This window comes from Motacilla alba, unplaced genomic scaffold (genome assembly GCF_015832195.1).
Source record: "Motacilla alba alba isolate MOTALB_02 unplaced genomic scaffold, Motacilla_alba_V1.0_pri HiC_scaffold_35, whole genome shotgun sequence".
NCBI lineage: Eukaryota > Metazoa > Chordata > Aves > Passeriformes > Motacillidae > Motacilla > Motacilla alba.
This window is the reverse complement of record NW_024037447.1, coordinates 585,390-606,110: the sequence shown is the minus strand read 5'-3', so window position 1 is coordinate 606,110 and position 20,721 is coordinate 585,390. Positions and strand designations below refer to the sequence as shown.

The 20,721-nt window shown below is 60.1% G+C and overlaps 2 protein-coding genes across 2 annotated transcripts in view; one reads left to right on the top strand and one right to left on the bottom strand.

Annotated features, from left to right (window-relative positions):
• The window catches only part of ASPDH (aspartate dehydrogenase domain containing), a 6,267-nt gene extending 5,331 nt beyond the window's left edge, over positions 1-936 (bottom strand). Inside the window, exon 1 of the mRNA XM_038126490.1 lies at positions 663-936. Coding sequence (XP_037982418.1) covers positions 663-936 — 274 coding nt within the window. The remainder of the gene's footprint in view (positions 1-662) is intronic.
• A 3,701-nt stretch (positions 937-4,637) lies between these two features.
• The window catches only part of LOC119696688 (polyunsaturated fatty acid lipoxygenase ALOX15B-like), a 17,132-nt gene continuing 1,048 nt past the window's right edge, over positions 4,638-20,721 (top strand). The window contains exons 1-12 of the mRNA XM_038126489.1: positions 4,638-4,660; positions 4,752-4,779; positions 5,130-5,571; positions 7,114-7,209; positions 8,603-8,684; positions 15,234-15,350; positions 16,575-16,678; positions 18,307-18,479; positions 19,723-19,866; positions 20,289-20,369; positions 20,450-20,536; positions 20,592-20,697. Coding sequence (XP_037982417.1) covers positions 4,638-4,660; positions 4,752-4,779; positions 5,130-5,571; positions 7,114-7,209; positions 8,603-8,684; positions 15,234-15,350; positions 16,575-16,678; positions 18,307-18,479; positions 19,723-19,866; positions 20,289-20,369; positions 20,450-20,536; positions 20,592-20,697 — 1,483 coding nt within the window. The remainder of the gene's footprint in view (positions 4,661-4,751; positions 4,780-5,129; positions 5,572-7,113; positions 7,210-8,602; positions 8,685-15,233; positions 15,351-16,574; positions 16,679-18,306; positions 18,480-19,722; positions 19,867-20,288; positions 20,370-20,449; positions 20,537-20,591; positions 20,698-20,721) is intronic.

The window sequence follows — 20,721 nt, the reverse complement described above, 5'->3', positions numbered from 1 at the left end:
GAGCCCCAGGTGTCCCCAAATGTCCCCAAAAAGGGTCCCGGGGGCTGAGGGGGGAGGGGACACCGGGTGACACCGCGCGGGTGGCAGCCGGGGCGTGGCAGGGCCGGGTGACACTGCGTGGGTGGCCCTGGGGACACAATGGGGACGGTGGCGCCATCGCTGGGCGGGGCAGGGGACACAGCGGGGACAGTGGGGACACCGTGGGGACACCGTGGGGACACAACGGGAACAGTGGGGACACTCGGGACACCGTGGGGACACCATGGGGACAGTGGGGACACAACGGGGACAACGGGGACACTCGGGACACCGTGGGGACAGTGGGGACACCGTGGGGACACAACGGGGACAGTGGGGACACTGGGGACACCGTGGGGACACCGTGGGGACAGTGGGGACACCGTGGGGACACCATGGGGACAGTGGGGACAACGGGGATACAACGGGGACAGTGGGGACACCTTAGGGACACAGTGGTGACAATAGGGACAGTGTGGACACAATGGGGACACAGCAGGGGGGGCAGCGGTGACACAGTGGAGGTGACAGTGGTGACACAATGGAGGTGACAGTAGTGACAAGATGGAGGTGACAGTAGTGACAAGATGGAGGTGACAGTTGTGACACAGCGATGGTGACAGTGATGGTGACAATGGTGGCACAATGGAGGGGACGCAATGGAGGTGGCGGTGGTGACAATGGTGACACAGCGATGGTGACAGTGATGGTGACAATGGTGGCACAGTGCAGGTGGCGGTGGTGACAATGGTGACGCAGTGATGGTGACAATGGAGGTGACAATGGTGGCACAGTGCAGGTGGCGGTGGTGACAATGGTGACACAGTGATGGTGACAGCAGTGGCATTGTTCCCCAGAGGGTCTCGGTGGTGGCGGTGGCACGGTGGCGGTGGCACGGCGAGGTGACGGCGGTGGCATGGTGACGGTGGCCTGGTGGTGGTGACAGCGGTGGCAGTGACACAGCAAAGGTGGCAGCGGTGACACAGCGGAGGTGGCGACGGTGACAACGGTGACACAGCAACGGTGGCAGTGGTGACACTGCAATGGTGACAACGGTGGCACAGCAATGGTGGCAGTGGTGACAACAGTGACGCTGCAATGGTGACAGTGATGGTGACAACGGTGACATAGCCATGGTGACACAGCGGCGGTGACACAGCCATGGTGACAGCGGTGACACAGCCATGGTGACAGTGGTGGCACAGCCATGGTGGCATCGGTGACAACAGTGACGTAGCAATGGTGGCACAATGGTGGTGACAGTGATGGCCTGGTGATGGTGACAGCGATGGTGACGCAGCAATGGTGACAATGGTGGCACAACCATGGTGACACAGCCATGGTGACAATGGTGACACAGCCATGGTGACAATGGTGGCACAGTGGTGGTGACACAGCCACGGTGACAGCGGCTACACAGCTGTGGTGACCCAGCCATGGTGACAGTGGTGACACAGCAACGGTGACAACGGTGGTGGCACAGCCATGGTGACAGCACTGACACAGCCATGGTGGCAATGGTGACACAGCTATGGTGACAATGGTGACACAGCCATTGTGACAGCCGTGGTGACGATGGTGGCACAGCTATAGTGACACAGCCATGGTTACAGTGGTGGTGACACAGCCATGGTGACAATGGTGGTGGCACAGCCATGGTGACAATGGTGGCACAGCCATAGTGACACAGCCATGGTGACAATGGTGACACAGCCATGGTGACACAGCCATGGTGACAATGGTGGTGGCACAGCCATGGTGACAATGGTGGCACAGCCATAGTGACACAGCCGTGGTGACAATGGTGGCACAGCCATGGTGACACAGCCATGGTGACAATGGTGGTGGCACAGCCATGGTGACACAGCCATGGTGCCAGCAGTGGCCTGGCCATGGTGACAGTGACACTGCAGTGGCAGTGGCCGCACAGCAAGGTGACAGTGACACGGTGACAGTGACGTCCCCAACATCCCCTTACAGGTGACCGAGTTTGGTGACAATGTCCCCAATGTCCCCAGTGTCCCCAGTGGTGTCCCACCGTGCAGGTGACACAGCACAGGGTGTGGTGACAATGACACAGTGACACTGGCAGTGTCCCCAGTGGTGTCCCACCATGCAGGTGACACAGCCCAAGGTGTGGTGACAATGACACGGTGACACTGGCAGTGTCCCCAGTGTCCCCAGTGGTGTCCCACCGTGCAGGTGACACAGCACAGGGTGTGGTGACAATGCTGGCAGTGTCCCCACTGTCCCCACTGTCCCCAGTGTCCCCTGCGCAGGTGACAGTAGCGTGTCCCTGTCGCCTGGGGCCGCTGCTCCTGCTCCAGGTGCACAGTGACAGTGACACAGTGGCACAGTGACAGTGACACAGTGACAGTGACACAGTGACACAGTGACAGTGACACAGTGACAGTGACAGTGACACAGTGACAGTGACACAGTGACACAGTGACACAGTGACACAGTGACACAGTGACAGTGACACAGTGACACAGTGACAGTGACACAGTGACACAGTGACACAGTGACAGTGCCAGTGACACAGTGACACAGTGACACAGTGACACAGTGACACAGTGACAGTGACACAGTGGCACAGTGACAGTGACACAGTGACAGTGACAGTGACAGTGACACAGTGACAGTGACGCAGTGACAGTGACACAGTGACAGTGTCCCCATGTCCCCCGCGCAGGTGACAGAGTACCGTGTCCCTGTCCCCTGTCCCCTGGGCCGCCTGCTCCTGCTCCAGGTGCACAGTGACAGTGACACCGTGACAGTGACACAGTGCCACAGTGACAGTGACACAGTGACAGTGACACAGTGACACAGTGACAGTGACACAGTGACAGTGACACAGTGACACAGTGACAGTGACACAGTGACAGTGACACAGTGACACAGTGACACAGTGACAGTGTCCCCTATGCAGGTGACAGAGTACCGTGTCCCTGTCCCCTGTCCCCTGGGCCGCCTGCTCCTGCTCCAGGTGCACAGTGACAGTGACACAGTGACACAGTGACACAGTGACACAGTGACAGTGACACAGTGACAGTGACACAGTGACAGTGACAGTGACACAGTGACACAGTGACAGTGACACAGTGACACAGTGACACAGTGACACAGTGACAGTGACACAGTGACAGTGTCACAGTGACAGTGACAGTGACACAGTGACACAGTGACACAGTGACAGTGACAGTGACAGTGACACAGTGACAGTGACACAGTGACACAGTGACAGTGACAGTGACAGTGACACAGTGACAGTGACAGTGACACAGTGACAGTGACACAGTGACACAGTGACAGTGTCCCCTGTGCAGGTGACAGAGTACCGTGTCCCTGTCCCCTGTCCCCTGGGCCGCCTGCTCCTGCTCCAGGTGCACAGTGACAGTGACACAGTGACAGTGACACAGTGACAGTGACAGTGACAGTGACAGTGACACAGTGACGGTGACACAGTGACACAGTGACACAGTGACAGTGTCCCCCGTGCAGGTGACAGAGTACCGTGTCCCTGTCCCCTGTCCCCTGGGCCGCCTGCTCCTGCTCCAGGTGCACAGTGACAGTGACACAGTGACAGTGACACAGTGACAGTGACACAGTGACAGTCACAGTCACAGTGACACAGTGACAGTGCCAGTGACACAGTGACAGTGACACAGTGACACAGTGACAGTGACAGTGACACAGTGACACAGTGAAGCAGTGACAGTGTCCCCATGTCCCCCGCGCAGGTGACAGAGTACCGTGTCCCTGTCCCCTGGGCCGCCTGCTCCTGCTCCAGGTGCACAGTGACAGTGACAGTGACACAGTGACACAGTGACACAGTGACAGTGACACAGTGACACAGTGACAGTGACACAGTGACAGTGTCACAGTGACACAGTGACAGTGACACAGTGACAGTGTCACAGTGACACAGTGACAGTGACACAGTGACAGTGACACAGTGACACAGTGACAGTGACAGTGTCCCCATGTCCCCCGCGCAGGTGACAGAGTACCGTGTCCCTGTCCCCTGTCCCCTGGGCCGCCTGCTCCTGCTCCAGGTGCACAGTGACAGTGACAGTGACACAGTGACAGTGACACAGTGACAGTGACACAGTGACAGTGACAGTGACACAGTGACAGTGACACAGTGCCAGTGACACAGTGACAGTGACACAGTGACAGTGACAGTGACACAGTGACAGTGACACAGTGACACAGTGACACAGTGACACAGTGACAGTGACACAGTGACACAGTGACACAGACACAGTGACAGTGACAGTGTCCCCCGTGCAGGTGACAGAGTACTGTGTCCCTGTCCCCTGTCCCCTGGGCCGCCTGCTCCTGCTCCAGGTGCACAGTGACAGTGACAGTGACACAGTGACAGTGACAGTGACACAGTGACAGTGACACAGTGACAGTGACAGTGTCCCCCGCGCAGGTGACAGAGTACCGTGTCCCTGTCCCCTGTCCCCTGGGCCGCCTGCTCCTGCTCCAGGTGCACAGTGACAGTGACACAGTGACAGTGACACAGTGACAGTGACAGTGACAGTGACACAGTGACAGTGACGCAGTGACACAGTGACACAGTGACACAGTGACACAGTGACAGTGTCCCCATGTCCCCTGCGCAGGTGACAGAGTACCGTGTCCCTGTCCCCTGTCCCCTGGGCCGCCTGCTCCTGCTCCAGGTGCACAGTGACAGTGACAGTGACACAGTGACAGTGACACAGTGACAGTGTCCCCGTGTCCCCCGCGCAGGTGACAGAGTACCGTGTCCCTGTCCCCTGTCCCCTGGGCCTCCTGCTCCTGCTCCAGGTGCACAGTGACAGTGACACAGTGGCAGTGACACAGTGACAGTGACAGTGACACAGTGACAGTGACAGTGACAGTGACAGTGACACAGTGACACAGTGACAGTGTCCCCATGTCCCCCGCGCAGGTGACAGAGTACTGTGTCCCTGTCCCCTGTCCCCTGGGCCGCCTGCTCCTGCTCCAGGTGCACAGTGACAGTGACAGTGACACAGTGACAGTGACACAGTGACACAGTGACACAGTGACACAGTGACAGTGACAGTGACACAGTGACAGTGACAGTGTCCCCCGCGCAGGTGACAGAGTACCGTGTCCCTGTCCCCTGTCCCCTGGGCCGCCTGCTCCTGCTCCAGGTGCACAAGGGGCCCTGCGGGGGCCTCCCCGAGAGCGCCTGGTACCTGGAGAGCGTCACCGTGTGGGGACCGCGCGGGGACACCGCCGGGGACACGCCTGGGGACACGCCTGGGGACACGCCTGGGGACACCCCGGACACCTCCGACAGCGAGGACAGCGATGGGGACAGCGATGGGGACAGCGATGGGGACAGCCCGGAGGAGGAGGAGGAGGAGGAGGAAGGTGACAGCGAGGAGGACGAGGGGACGGAGGAGGAGGAGGGGACAGGTGACCTCGAGGGGACAGGTGACACCGAGGGGACAGGTGACGCCGAGGAGGAGCTGGAGGAGCTGGAGGAGGAGGAGCCGGAGGACGGCGCAGGTGACATCGGCACTGCCAGCGCAGGTGAGGGCGGGGACACCGATGGCGCAGGTGACACTGTGATGGCACAGGTGACACTGATGGCACAGGTGACACTGTTTGTACAGGTGACACTGATGGCACAGGTGACACTGTGATGGCACAGGTGACACTGATGGCACAGGTGACACTAATGGCGCAGGTGACACTGTGATGGGCACAGGTGACACTGTGATGGCACAGGTGACACTAATAGCACAGGTGACACTGATGGCACAGGTGACACTGTGATGGGCACAGGTGACACTAATAGCACAGGTGACACTGATGGCACAGGTGACACTGATGGCACAGGTTGTACTGTGGTAGCACAGGTGACACTGTGGCACAGGTGACACTAATGGCGCAGGTGACACTGTGATGGGCACAGGTGACACTGTGATGGCACAGGTGACACTAATAGCACAGGTGACACTGATGGCACAGGTGACACTGTGATGGGCACAGGTGACACTAATAGCACAGGTGACACTGATGGCACAGGTGACACTGTGATGGCACAGGTGACACTGTGATCGCACAGGTGACACTGATGGCACAGGTGACACTGTGATGGGCACAGGTGACACTAATAGCACAGGTGACACTGATGGCACAGGTGACACTGTGATGGCACAGGTGACACTGTGATCGCCCAGGTGACACTAATGGTGCAGGTGAGATTGATGGCACAGGTGACACTGAGGTCACATGTGACACCGATGGCACAGCTGACACCGATGGCGCAGGTGACGCTGAGATGGCACAGGTGGCACTGATGGCACAGGTGACACTGTGATGGCACAGGTGACACCGATGGCACAGGTGACACTGTGATGGCACAGGTGACACTGTGACAATACAGGTGATGTCACCACCTGTGAAAGTGGCACCTGTGATGGCACAGGTGACATCGCCCCTGCAGGTCACAGCTGTGCCAGTACAGGTGACGTCACCCCCAGGTGACACCTGTGCCACTCTAGGTGACATCACCCCCTCAGGTGACACCTGTGCCAATACAGGTGACATCACCCCCTCAGGTGACACCTGTGATGGCACAGGTGACATCACTCCTTCAGGTGACACCTGTGATGGCACAGGTAACGTCACGCTCAGGTGACACCTGTGCCAGTACAGGTGACATCACCCCTGGGTCACAGGTGTGCCAGTACAGGTGACATCACCCCCTCAGGTGACACCTGTGCCAGTACAGGTGACATCACCCCTGGGTCACAGGTGTGCCAGGACAGGTGACGTCACGCTCAGATGACACCTGTGCGTTTAGGTGACGTCACCCCTGGGTCACAGGTGTGCCAGGACACGTGACGTCGCCCCCTCAGGTGACACCTGTGCCAGTACAGGTGACGTCACCCCTAGGTGACACCTGTGCCAGTTTAGGTGACATCACCCCTGGGTCACAGCTGTGCCAGTACAGGTGACATCACCCCCTCAGGTGACACCTGTGCCAGTACAGGTGACGTCATGCTCAGGTGACACCTGTGCCAGGACAGGTGACGTCACCCCCAGGTGACAGCTGTGTCCCCGCAGGTGACCCCGATGACGTCGCTCACCTGGGCCCCTTCCACTTCCCCTGCTACCGCTGGCTGGAGGGGTACGGCACCTGGGAGCTGCCCGAGGGCACAGGTGGGGACACCTGGGGACACACCTGGGGGCACACCTGGGGACACCTGGGACATTGGGGACACACCTGGGGACACCTGGGACACTGGGGACACACCTGGGGACACACCTGGGACACTGGGGACACACCTGGGACATTGGGGACACACCTGGGCACACCTGGGACAGCTGGGGACACACCTGGGACAGCTGGGGACACACCTTGGGGACACCTGGGACAGCTGGGGACACACCTGGGACACCTGGGGACACACCTGGGGACACACCTGGGACACTGGGGACACACCTGGGGACACACCTGGGGACACTGGGGATACACCTGGGGACACACCTGGGACACTGGGGACACACCTGGGCTCACCTGGGACAGCTGGGGACACACCTGGGCACACCTGGGACACTGGGGACACACCTGGGGGCACACCTGGGACACTGGGGACACACCTGGGCACACCTGGGACACTGGGGACACACCTGGGGACACTGGGGACACACCTGGGGATACCTGAGACACCTGGGGACACACCTGGGCTCACCTGGGACATTGGGGACACAACTGGGGACACACCTGGGACACTGGGGACACACCTGGGCTCACCTGGGACAGCTGGGGACACACCTGGGGACACGGGACACACCTGGGGATACCTGAGACACCTGGGGACACACCTGGGCTCACCTGGGACATTGGGGACACACCTGGGGACAGCAGGGGACACACCTGGGGACGTTGGGGACACACCTGGGGACACACCTGGGCACACCTGGAGGGACAGCTGGGGACATTGGGGACGCACCTGGGGATACCTGAGACACCTGGGGGGACAGCTGGGGACACACCTGGGGACACTGGGGACACACCTGGGACAGCTGGGGACACCTGGGGATACCTGAGACACCTGGGCATGTGGGGACATTGGGGACACACCTGGGACACCTGGGGGCACACCTGGGGACATTGGTGACACACCTTGGGGACGTTGGGGACACACCTGGGGGGACACCTGGGACATTGGGGACATACCTGGGGATACCTGAGACACCTGGGGGGACAGCTGAGGACACACCTGGGGACATTGGGGACACACCTGGGACAGCTGGGGACACATGGGGACAGCTGGGGACACCTGGGCATGTGGGAACATTGGGGACACACCTGGGGATACCTGAGACACCTGGGGCATCTGGGATACACCTGGGAACAGCTGGGGACACCTGGGACACACCTGGGGGGATGGGGACACACCTTGGGGTACCTGGGACACACCTGGGCGCACCTGTGACACACCTGGGGACACACCTGGGGACACACCTGGGGGGATGGGGACACACCTGGGACACACCTAGGGACACACCTGGGCGCACCTGTGACACCTGTCGCGCCGTGTCCCCGCAGCCACCACGCCGGCCATGGAGCGACACCCGCGGCTGCAGCGGCAGCGCCGGCGACACCTGGCCCAGCAGCGGCGGCGCTACAGGTGAGCACAGGTGGCACTGTCACCCCCAGGTGTGTGTGTGACACCCCAGGTGTGCGTGTGACACCTTCGGGTGTGTGTGTGACACCCCAGGTGTGTGTGTGTGACACCCCAGGTGTATGTGTGTGACACCCCAGGTGTGTGTGTGTGACACCCCAGGTGTGTGTGTGTGACACCCCAGGTGTGTGTGTGTGACACCTTCAGGTGTGTGTGTGACACCTTCAGGTGTGTGTGTGTGACACCCCAGGTGTGTGTGTGTGACACCCCAGGTGTGTGTGTGTGACACCTTCAGGTGTGTGTGTGACACCTTCAGGTGTGTGTGTGTGACACCCCAGGTGTGTGTGTGTGACACCCCAGGTGTGTGTGTGTGACACCCCAGGTGTGTGTGTGACACCTTCAGGTGTGTGTGACACCCCAGGTGTGTGTGTGTGACACCCCAGGTGTGTGTGTGACACCTTCAGGTGTGTGTGTGACACCCCAGGTGTGTGTGTGACACCTTCAGGTGTGTGTGTGACACCCCAGGTGTGTGTGTGACACCTTCAGGTGTGTGTGTGACACCCCAGGTGTGTGTGTGACACCTTCAGGTGTGTGTGTGTGACACCCCAGGTGTGTGTGTGTGACACCCCAGGTGTGTGTGTGACACCTTCAGGTGTGTGTGTGACACCCCAGGTGTGTGTGTGTGACACCTTCAGGTGTGTGTGTGACACCCCAGGTGTGTGTGTGACACCTTCAGGTGTGTGTGTGTGACACCCCAGGTGTGTGTGTGTGACACCCCAGGTGTGTGTGTGACACCTTCAGGTGTGTGTGTGTGACACCCCAGGTGTGTGTGTGTGACACCTTCAGGTGTGTGTGTGTGACACCCCAGGTGTGTGTGTGTGACACCCCAGGTGTGTGTGTGACACCTTCAGGTGTGTGTGTGTGACACCCCAGGTGTGTGTGTGTGACACCCCAGGTGTGTGTGACACCTTCAGGTGTGTGTGTGTGACACCTTCAGGTGTGTGTGTGTGACACCCCAGGTGTGTGTGTGACACCCCAGGTGTGTGTGTGACACCCCAGGTGTGTGTGTGTGACACCTTCAGGTGTGTGTGTGACACCCCAGGTGTGTGTGTGACACCTTCAGGTGTGTGTGTGACACCCCAGGTGTGTGTGTGACACCCCAGGTGTGTGTGTGACACCCCAGGTGTGTGTGTGTGTCCTCCCAGGTGTGTGTGTGTGACACCCCAGGTGTGTGTGTGTGACACCCCAGGTGTGTGTGTGACACCCCAGGTGTGTGTGTGACACCTTCAGGTGTGTGTGTGACACCCCAGGTGTGTGTGTGTGACACCCCAGGTGTGTGTGTGTGACACCCCAGGTGTGTGTGTGACACCCCAGGTGTGTGTGTGACACCTTCAGGTGTGTGTGTGACACCCCAGGTGTGTGTGTGACACCCCAGGTGTGTGTGTGTGACACCCCAGGTGTGTGTGTGTGACACCCCAGGTGTGTGTGTGACACCTTCAGGTGTGTGTGTGACACCTTCAGGTGTGTGTGTGTGACACCCCAGGTGTGTGTGTGACACCTTCAGGTGTGTGTGTGACACCCCAGGTGTGTGTGTGTGACACCCCAGGTGTGAATGTGACACCTTCAGGTGTGTGTGTGACACCTTCAGGTGTGTGTGTGACACCCCAGGTGTGTGTGTGACACCCCAGGTGTGTGTGTGACACCTTCAGTGTGTGTGTGTGACACCTTCAGGTGTGTGTGTGACACCTTCAGGTGTGTGTGTGTGACACCCCAGGTGTGTGTGTGACACCCCAGGTGTGTGTGTGACACCCCAGGTGTGTGTGTGTGACCCCACCTTGACACCCCAGGTGTGTGTGTGACACCCCTTGACACCCCAGGTGTGTGTGTGACACCTTCAGGTGTGTGAGTGTGACACCCCAGGTGTGTGTGTGTGACACCCCAGGTGTGTGTGTGTGACACCTTCAGGTGTGTGTGTGACACCCCAGGTGTGTGTGTGTGACACCCCAGTGTGTGTGTGTGACACCTTCAGGTGTGTGTGTGACACCCCAGGTGTGTGTGTGTGACACCTCAGGTGTGTGTGACACCTTCAGGTGTGTGTGTGTGACACCCCAGGTGTGTGTGTGACACCTTCAGGTGTGTGTGTGTGACACCCCAGGTGTGTGTGTGACACCTTCAGGTGTGTGTGTGACACCCCAGGTGTGTGTGTGTGACACCTTCAGGTGTGTGTGTGTGACACCCCAGGTGTGTGTGTGACACCCTTCAGGTGTGTGTGTGTGACACCCCAGTGTGACACCCCAGGTGTGTGTGTGACACCTTCAGGTGTGTGTGTGACACCCCAGGTGTGTGTGTGTGACACCCCAGGTGTGAATGTGACACCTTCAGGTGTGTGTGTGTGACACCCCAGGTGTGTGTGTGTGACACCCCAGGTGTGTGTGTGACACCCCAGGTGTGTGTGTGTGACACCTTCAGGTGTGTGTGTGTGACACCCCAGGTGTGTGTGTGTGACACCCCAGGTGTGTGTGTGACACCCCAGGTGTGTGTGTGACACCCCAGGTGTGTGTGTGACACCCCAGGTGTGTGTGTGACACCCCAGGTGTGTGTGTGTGACACCCCAGGTGTGTGTGTGACACCCCAGGTGTGTGTGTGACACCCCAGGTGTGTGTGTGTGACACCCCAGGTGTGTGTGTGACACCCCAGGTGTGTGTGTGTGACACCCCAGGTGTGTGTGTGTGACACCCCAGGTGTGTGTGTGACACCTTCAGGTGTGTGTGTGTGACACCCCAGGTGTGTGTGTGTGACACCCCAGGTGTGTGTGACACCTTCAGGTGTGTGTGTGACACCTTCAGGTGTGTGTGTGTGACACCCCAGGTGTGAATGTGACACCTTGACACCCCAGGTGTGTGTGTGACACCTTCAGGTGTGTGTGTGACACCCCAGGTGTGTGTGTGACACCTTCAGGTGTGTGTGTGACACCCCAGTGTGTGTGTGTGTGACACCTTCCCAGGTGTGTGTGTGACACCCCTTCAGGTGTGTGTGTGTGACACCTTCAGGTGTGTGTGTGACACCCCAGGTGTGTGTGTGACACCCCAGGTGTGTGTGTGTGACACCTTCAGGTGTGTGTGTGACACCTTCAGGTGTGTGTGTGACACCCCTTCAGGTGTGTGAGTGTGACACCCCAGGACACCTTGTGTGTGTGTGACACCTTCAGGTGACACCCCAGGTGTGTGTGTGACACCTTCAGGTGTGTGTGTGACACCCCAGGTGTGTGTGTGTGACACCCCAGGACACCTTGTGTGTGTGTGACACCTTCAGGTGTGTGTGTGACACCCCAGGTGTGTGTGTGTTGACCCCACCCTTCAGGTGTGTGTGACACCTTCAGGTGTGTGTGTGTGACACCCCAGGTGTGTGTGTGACACCCCTTCAGGTGTGTGTGTGTGACACCCTTCAGGTGTGTGTGTGACACCTTCAGGTGTGTGTGTGACACCCCAGGTGTGTGTGTGTGACACCCCAGGTGTGAATGTGACACCCCTTCAGGACACCTTGTGTGTGTGTGACACCCCAGGTGTGTGTGTGACACCCTTCAGGTGTGTGTGTGTGACACCCTTCAGGTGTGTGTGTGTGACACCTTCAGGTGTGTGTGTGACACCCCAGGTGTGTGTGTGTGACACCCCAGGTGTGAATGTGACACCTTCAGGTGACACCCCAGGTGTGTGTGTGACACCCCAGGTGTGTGTGTGTGACACCCCACCCTTCAGGTGTGTGTGACACCCCAGTGTGTGTGTGTGTGTGACACCTTCAGGTGTGTGTGTGTGACACCCCAGTGTGTGACACCCCAGGTGTGTGTGACACCCCAGGTGTGTGTGTGACACCTTCAGGTGTGTGTGTGACACCCCAGGTGTGTGTGTGTGACACCCCAGGTGTGTGTGTGACACCCCAGGTGTGTGTGTGTGACACCCCAGGTGTGTGTGTGACACCCCAGGTGTGTGTGTGACACCCCAGGTGTGTGTGTGTGACACCCCAGGTGTGTGTGTGACACCCCAGGTGTGTGTGTGTGACACCCCAGGTGTGTGTGTGTGACACCCCAGGTGTGTGTGACACCCCAGGTGTGTGTGTGTGACACCCCAGGTGTGTGTGTGTGACACCCCAGGTGTGTGTGACACCCCAGGTGTGTGTGTGACACCTTCAGGTGTGTGTGTGTGACACCCCAGGTGTGTGTGTGTGACACCCCAGGTGTGTGTGTGTGACACCCCAGGTGTGTGTGACACCCCAGGTGTGTGTGTGTGACACCTTCAGGTGTGTGTGTGACACCCCGGGTGTGTGTGTGACACCTTCAGGTGTGTGTGTGTGACACCCCAGGTGTGTGTGTGACACCCCAGGTGTGTGTGTGACACCCCAGGTGTGTGTGTGTGACACCTTCAGGTGTGTGTGTGACACCTTCAGGTGTGTGTGTGACACCTTCAGGTGTGTGTGTGTGACACCCCAGGTGTGTGTGTGTGACACCTTCAGGTGTGCGTGTGACACCCCAGGTGTGCGTGTGACACCCCAGGTGTGTGTGTGACACCCCAGGTGTGTGTGTGACACCTTCAGGTGTGTGTGTGACACCCCAGGTGTGTGTGTGACACCTTCAGGTGTGTGTGTGACACCCCAGGTGTGTGTGTGACACCCCAGGTGTGTGTGTGTGACACCCCAGGTGTGTGTGTGACACCTTCAGGTGTGTGTGTGACACCCCAGGTGTGTGTGTGACACCTTCAGGTGTGTGTGTGTGACACCTTCAGGTGTGTGTGTGTGACACCCCAGGTGTGTGTGTGACACCCCAGGTGTGAGTGTGACACCTTTAGGTGTGTGTGTGACACCCCAGGTGTGTGTGTGTGACACCCCAGGTGTGTGTGTGACACCCCAGGTGTGTGTGTGTGACACCCCAGGTGTGTGTGTGACACCTTCAGGTGTGTGTGTGACACCCCAGGTGTGTGTGTGACACCCCAGGTGTGTGTGTGTGACACCCCAGGTGTGTGTGTGTGACACCCCAGGTGTGTGTGTGACACCCCAGGTGTGTGTGTGACACCCCAGGTGTGTGTGTGACACCCCAGGTGTGTGTGTGTGACACCCCAGGTGTGTGTGTGACACCTTCAGGTGTGTGTGTGACACCCCAGGTGTGTGTGTGACACCCCAGGTGTGTGTGTGTGACACCCCAGGTGTGTGTGTGACACCTTCAGGTGTGTGTGTGACACCTTCAGGTGTGTGTGTGACACCCCAGGTGTGTGTGTGTGACACCTTCAGGTGTGTGTGTGACACCCCAGGTGTGTGTGTGTGACACCTTCAGGTGTGTGTGTGACACCCCAGGTGTGTGTGTGTGACACCCCAGGTGTGTGTGTGACACCTTCAGGTGTGTGTGTGACACCCCAGGTGTGTGTGTGACACCCCAGGTGTGTGTGTGACACCTTCAGGTGTGTGTGTGACACCCCAGGTGTGTGTGTGACACCCCAGGTGTGTGTGTGTGACACCTTCAGGTGTGTGTGTGACACCCCAGGTGTGTGTGTGACACCCCAGGTGTGTGTGTGACACCCCAGGTGTGTGTGTGTGACACCTTCAGGTGTGTGTGTGACACCCCAGGTGTGTGTGTGTGTGTGTGTGTGTGTGTGACACCCAGGTGTGTCCTTGTCCCTCAGGTGTCCCTAAGTGTCCCCAGGTGTGTCCCCAGGTGTGCCAGGTGTGTCCCTGTCCCCAGGTGTGTCAGGTGTCCCCAGGTGTGTCCCCAGGTGTGCCAGGTGTGTCCCTGTCCCCAGGTGTGTCCCCAGGTGTGCCAGCTGTCCCCAGGTGTGCCCAGGTGTGTCCCCAGGTGTGTCCCCTGCTGTCCCCAGGTGCTCCCAGGTGTGCCCAGGTGTCCCCAGGTGTGTCCCCAGGTGTGCCAGGTGTGTCCCTGTCCCCAGGTGTGTCAGGTGTCCCCAGGTGTGCCCCAGGTGTGCCAGGTGTGTCCCCAGGTGTCCCCAGGTGTGTCCCAGGTGTGCCAGGTGTGTCCCTGTCCCCAGGTGTCCCCAGGTGTGTCCCAGGTGTGCCAGGTGTGTCCCCAGGTGTCCCCAGGTGTGTCCCTGTCCCCAGGTGTGTCCCCAGGTGTGTCCCAGGTGTGCCAGGTGTGTCCCTGCCCCCAGGTGTGTCCCCAGGTGTATCCCCAGGTGTGCCAGGTGTGTCCCCAGGTGTCCCCAGGTGTCCCAGGTGTGTCCCCAGCTGTCCCCAGCTGTCCCAGGTGTGTCCCCAGCTGTCCCCAGCTGTCCCCAGGTGTCCCCAGTGCCAGGTGTGTCCCCAGCTGTCCCCAGGTGTGTCCCCGGTGTGCCAGGTGTGTCCCAGCTGTCCCCAGGTGTGTCCCAGGTGTGCCAGGTGTGTCCCTGTCCCCAGCTGTCCCCAGGTGTCCCCAGGTGTGTCCCAGGTGTGCCAGGTGTGTCCCTGTCCCCAGGTGTCCCCAGGTGTCCCCAGGTGTCCCCAGGTGTGCCAGGTGTGTCCCTGTCCCCAGGTGTGTGCCCAGGTGTGTCCCAGGTGTGCCAGGTGTGTCCCTGTCCCCAGGCTGGCCCCGTTTGCCCCCGGCCTGCCCTGGGCGCTGCCCCTGGGGACGCCGCTGGACCCCGACCTGAGCTACTCGCTGGCCAAGGCCTCGGCCTTCTACCTGCGCGGGAGCGCCGCGTGAGTGACCCCTGACCCCTGAGTGACCCCTGAGTGACCCTGAGTGACCACTGAGTGACCACTGACTGACCACTGACCCCTGAGTGACCCCTGCCCCACCCCGACCTGAGCTACTCGCTGGCCAAGGCCTCGGCCTTCTACCTGCGCGGGAGCGCCGCGTGAGTGACCCCTGACCCCTGAGTGACCCCTGAGTGACCACTGAGTGACCCCTGACCCCTGAGTGACCCCTGAGTGACCACTGACCACTGAGTGACCACTGACCAATGACCACTGAGTGACCACTGACCCACCTTGCCCCATCCCTGACCCCTGAGTGACCACTGAGTGACCCCTGACCACTGGCCCCTGAGTGACCACTGAGTGACCCCTGAGTGACCACTGAGCGACCACTGACCCTTTAGTGACCCCTGAGTGACCACTGAGTAACCACTGACCCACCCTGCCCCATCCCTGACCTCTGAGTGACCCCTGAGTGACCCCTGAGTGACCCCTGAGTGACCCCTGACCCTTTAGTGACCCCTGAGTGACCACAGAGTGACCACTGACTGCTGACCTTTCCCTGACTGACCCCTCTCTGACCCCTGACCCCAAACCTGGCCCTGATGTCCCCAATGTCCCCAATGTCCCCAATGTCCCCAATGTCCCCAATGTCCCCAAGGTCCCCAATCCCCCCAATGTCCCCAAGGTCCCCAAGGTCCCCAATGTCCCCAGTGTCCCCAGTCCCCCACTGTCTCCAAGGTCCCCAATGTCCCCAAGGTGTCCCCAATCCCCCCAATGTCCCCGATGTCCGCAATGTCCCCACTGTCCCCAATCCCCCCAGTGTCCCCGCTGTCCCCAGTCCCCCGCTGTCCCCAGTGTCCCCTCAATGTCCCCAGTGTCCCCAGTCCCCTCAGTGTCCCCAGTCCCCCCTTGTCCCCCAGTCCCCCCTTGTCCCCAATGTCCCCAGTGTCCCCTCAGTGTCCCCCCGTCCCCAATCCCCACAATGTCCCCAGTCCCCCCGCTGTCCCCAGTGTCCCCTCAGTGTCCCCCTGTCCCCAATCCCCCGCTGTCCCCAGTGTCCCCTCAGTGTCCCCAATCCCCCGCTGTCCCCAGTGTCCCCAGTGTCCCCTCAGTGTCCCCAATCCCCCGCTGTCCCCAGTGTCCCCTCAGTGTCCCCTCAGTGTCCCCAATCCCCCGCTGTCCCCAGTGTCCCCTCAGTGTCCCCCGGTGTCCCCGTGTCCCCAGGAACCTGCAGGCCAAGCTCCGGGGCTTCCTGGCCCGGCCCAGCTCGTGGCCCAGCGTGGAGGCCATGACGCGCGTGTTCCGCTGCTTCCACACGCCCGTCACCGGTGGGGACACGGGGACACGGGGACACTGGGGGGACTGGGGACACTGGGGACACGGGGACACGGGGACACGGGGACACGGGGGGAATGGGGACACAGGGACACGGGGGGGGATTGGGGACATTGGGGACACGGGGACAGTGGGGGGAATGGGGACACTGGGGGGATTGGGGACACTGGGGACAGCGGGGGGAATGGGGACATTGGGGGGAATGGGGACACTGGGGACAGGGGGACACAGGGACACTGGGGACATGGGGACAGGGGGACACGGGGACACGGGGACAGCGGGGGGAATGAGGACATTGGGGGGGATTGGGGACACGGGGACAGGGGGACAGCGGGACACGGGGACAGTGGGGGGAATGGGGACACTGGGGGGAATGGGGACATTGGGACAGGGGGACAGCGGGGACACTGGGGACAGCGGGACACGGGGACACTGGGGACACGGGGACAGGGGGACAGTGGGGACAGTGGGGACAGCGGCAACACTGGGGACAGCAGGACACTGGGGACATGGGGACAGCGGGGGGAATGGGGACACTGGGGGGATTGGGGACATTGGGGACACTGGGGGGATTGGGGACAGCGGGGACACTGGGGACAGAAGGGACAGTGGGGACATTGGGGGACATTGGGGACACTGGGGGGATTGGGGGCAGTGGGGACACTGGGGACATTGGGGGGATTGGGGGGATTACAGACATTGGAGGGACATTGGGGACTTTGGGGACATTGGGGTGTTGAGGGGACATTGGGGACAGCGGGGACACTGGGGACACTGGGAACATTGGGGGGATTGGGGACATTGGGGACACTGGGGACAGCAGGGACAGCAGGGACACTGGGGACACTGGGGGGACTGGGGGGACTGGGACATTGGGGGATTGGGGACATTGGGGACAGCGGGACACTGGGGGAATGGGGGACACTGGGGACAGCGGGGACACTGGGGACACTGGGGACAGCGGGGACAGCAGGGACACTGGGGACAGCAGGGACATTGGGGACATTGGGGACACTGGGGGGACACTGGGGACACAGGGACAGGGGGACACTGGGGACACTGGGACAGTGGGGGGAATGGGGACACTGGGGACAGCCAGGGGACACTGCGGGGATTGGGGACACTGGGGGGATTGGGGACACTGGAGACACGGGGACAGCGGGGGGAATCGGGACAGCGGGGACACTGGGGACACAGGGACAGGGGGACACTGGGGACAGCGGGGGGAATGGGGACATTGGGGGGGGGATTGGGGACAGCGGGGACACTGGGGACAGCAGGGACGGCAGGGACAGTGGGGACATTGGGGACACTGGGGACATTGGGGGGACATTAAGGGACATGAAGGGACATTGGGGACATTGGGGGGTCTGGAGATTTTGGGGGTTTGGGGGACATGAGGTGAGGGTGACATTGAAGGGGACACACAGGGGGTGACACAGGGGACATGGGGGGGGTCTCAGGAATTTGGGGGATCCCAGCGGGGACAGAGGCGATTTCGGGGATCCCAAAGCTTTGGGGTTCCTGGGGGCGTGGCAGGAGTTGGGGGCTGTCCCCAGATGTCCCCGAGGTGTCCCCAATGTCCCCGAGGTGTCCCCAATGTCCCCACCGCCGTCCCCAGAGTACGTGGTGCGGCACTGGCAGGAGGACGCGTTTTTCGGGGAGCAGTTCCTGAGCGGGGTGAACCCCGTCCTGCTGCGCCGCTGCCCCCGCCTGCCCCCCAACTTCCCGGTCACCGAGGCCATGGTGGCACCCAGCCTGGGGGCTGGCACCTCCCTGCGACAGGAGATGGAGGTGAGGCGCCCCAAAACACCCCAAAATCATCAAAAACCCCAAAACACCCCAAAAACCATAAAAACAGCCCAAAAACCACCCCAAAATCATCAAAAACCCCAAAACGCCCCAAAACCATGCCAAAAACCCCAAAACACCCCAAACACCCCAAACAAACAGCGAGGCCATGGTGGCACCCAGCCTGGGGGCTGGCACCTCCCTGTGGCAAGAGATGGAGGTGAGGCGCCCCAAAAACACCCCAAAAACCACAAAAACACCCCAAAAACCACAAAAACACCCTAAACACCCCAAAAACCCCAAAACCCCAAACACTCCAAAAACTTCAAACACCCCAAAAACCCCAAACACCCAAAAACCCCAAACACCCCAAAAACCCAAACACTTCAAAAAGCCCCAAAACCCCAAATACCCAAACACCCCAAAATACCCCAAAAAACCCCCAAAACCCCAAACACTTCAAAAACCCCAAAAACCCTGAACACCCCAAAAACCCCAAAAACCCAAACACCCAAAAAACCCCAAAACCCCAAAAACCCCAAAAACCCCCAAAATCCCAAACACTTCAAAAAGCCCCAAAACCCCACAAATACCCAAACGCCCAAAAACCCCAAACACCCCAAAAACCCCAAACACTTCAAAAAAAGCCCCAAATTCCCCAAAAAACCCAAACACTTTAAAAATCCCCAAACACCCCAAAAACCAAAGCACCCCAAACACCCCAAACACTTCAAAAATCCCCAAATGCCCAAATACCCAAACACCCCAAAAACCCAAATACCCCAAAAACCCAAACACCCCAAAAACCCAAACACCCCCAAAACCCGAAACATTTTAAAAATCCCCAAATGCCCCGAAAACCCCAAAACCCCAAAATCCGGGAGGGCAGCCAGGACGTGAGGGGGATCCCAGGATTTGGGGTTTTTCCCCCAGAATTCTGGGATTTTCTCCAGGATTTTGGGATTTTCTCCAGGATTTTGGGTTTTTCTGGATTTGGGGGATCCCAGCCTGGGGGTCCCCCCCATTTTTGGGGTCCCCCTGATGTTGGGGTTTCCCCCAGGCAGGGAACATCTCCCTGGCCGATTTTGGGGTGCTGGCATTTGGGGTTTTTCCCCAGATTTGGGGTTTTTCCCCCAGAATTTTGGGGATTTTCTCCAGGATTTTGGGGTTTTCTCTGGATTTGGGGGGTCCCGGTCTTGGGGTCCCCCCGGATTTTGGGGTCCCCCTGATTTTGGGGTGCCCCCAGGCAGGGAACGTGTACCTGGCCGATTACGGGGTGCTGCGGGGGCTCCCCACGGCGCTCATCGACGGCCGCCCCACCTTCGTGGCCGCCCCGCTGTGCCTGCTGCACCAGCGCCCCGACGGCGAGCTGCTGCCCCTCGCCATCCAGGTGAGACCCCAAAACCCCAAACACACCCCGAAAAACCCAAAAGGGACCCCAAAAACCCCAAACACACCCCGAAAACCCTGAACCCACCCTGAAAACCCGAAACCGACCCCAAGAACCCTAAAGGGACCCCAAAAACCCCAAACACACCCCGAGAACCCGAGAAGGGACCCCAAAAACCCAAACACACCCCGAAAACCCAAAACCCACCCCGAAAACCCAAAACCGACCCCAAAAACCCGAAACCGACCCCAAAAACCTGAAACCCACCCCAAAAACCCCAAACCGACCCCCAAAACCCAAAAATAGATCCGCCGTGGCTCTGGGCGCTGGCCAAGGCCTGGGTGCCCCTGACCCTTTTGGGGTGTCTCTTTTGGGGTTCCCTGATGGTTTTTGGGGTTCCCTGACTGTTTTTGGGGTTCCAGCTGTCCCAGGATCCCGGCCCCGAGGCGCCGGTGTTCGTGCCGCAGGACCCGCCGTGGCTCTGGGCGCTGGCCAAGGCCTGGGTGCCTGGGAGGGTTTGGGGTCCTTGTAATGATTTTGGAGTGTCTCTTTTGGGGTTCCCTGACTGTTTTTGGGGTTCCAGCTGTCCCAGGAGCCCGGCCCCGAGTCGCCGATGTTCGTACCCCAGGACCCGCCGTGGCTCTGGGCGCTGGCCAAGGCCTGGGTGCCTGTGAGGGTTTGGGGTCCCTGTAATGATTTTGGGGTGTCTCTTTTTGGGGTTCCAGCTGTCCCAGGATTCCGGCCCCGAGTCGCCGGTGTTCGTGCCGCAGGACCCGCCGTGGCTCTGGGCGCTGGCCAAGGCCTGGGTGCCCTGGGAGGATTTGGGTCCCTGTGAGGATTTGGGGTGCCCCATGT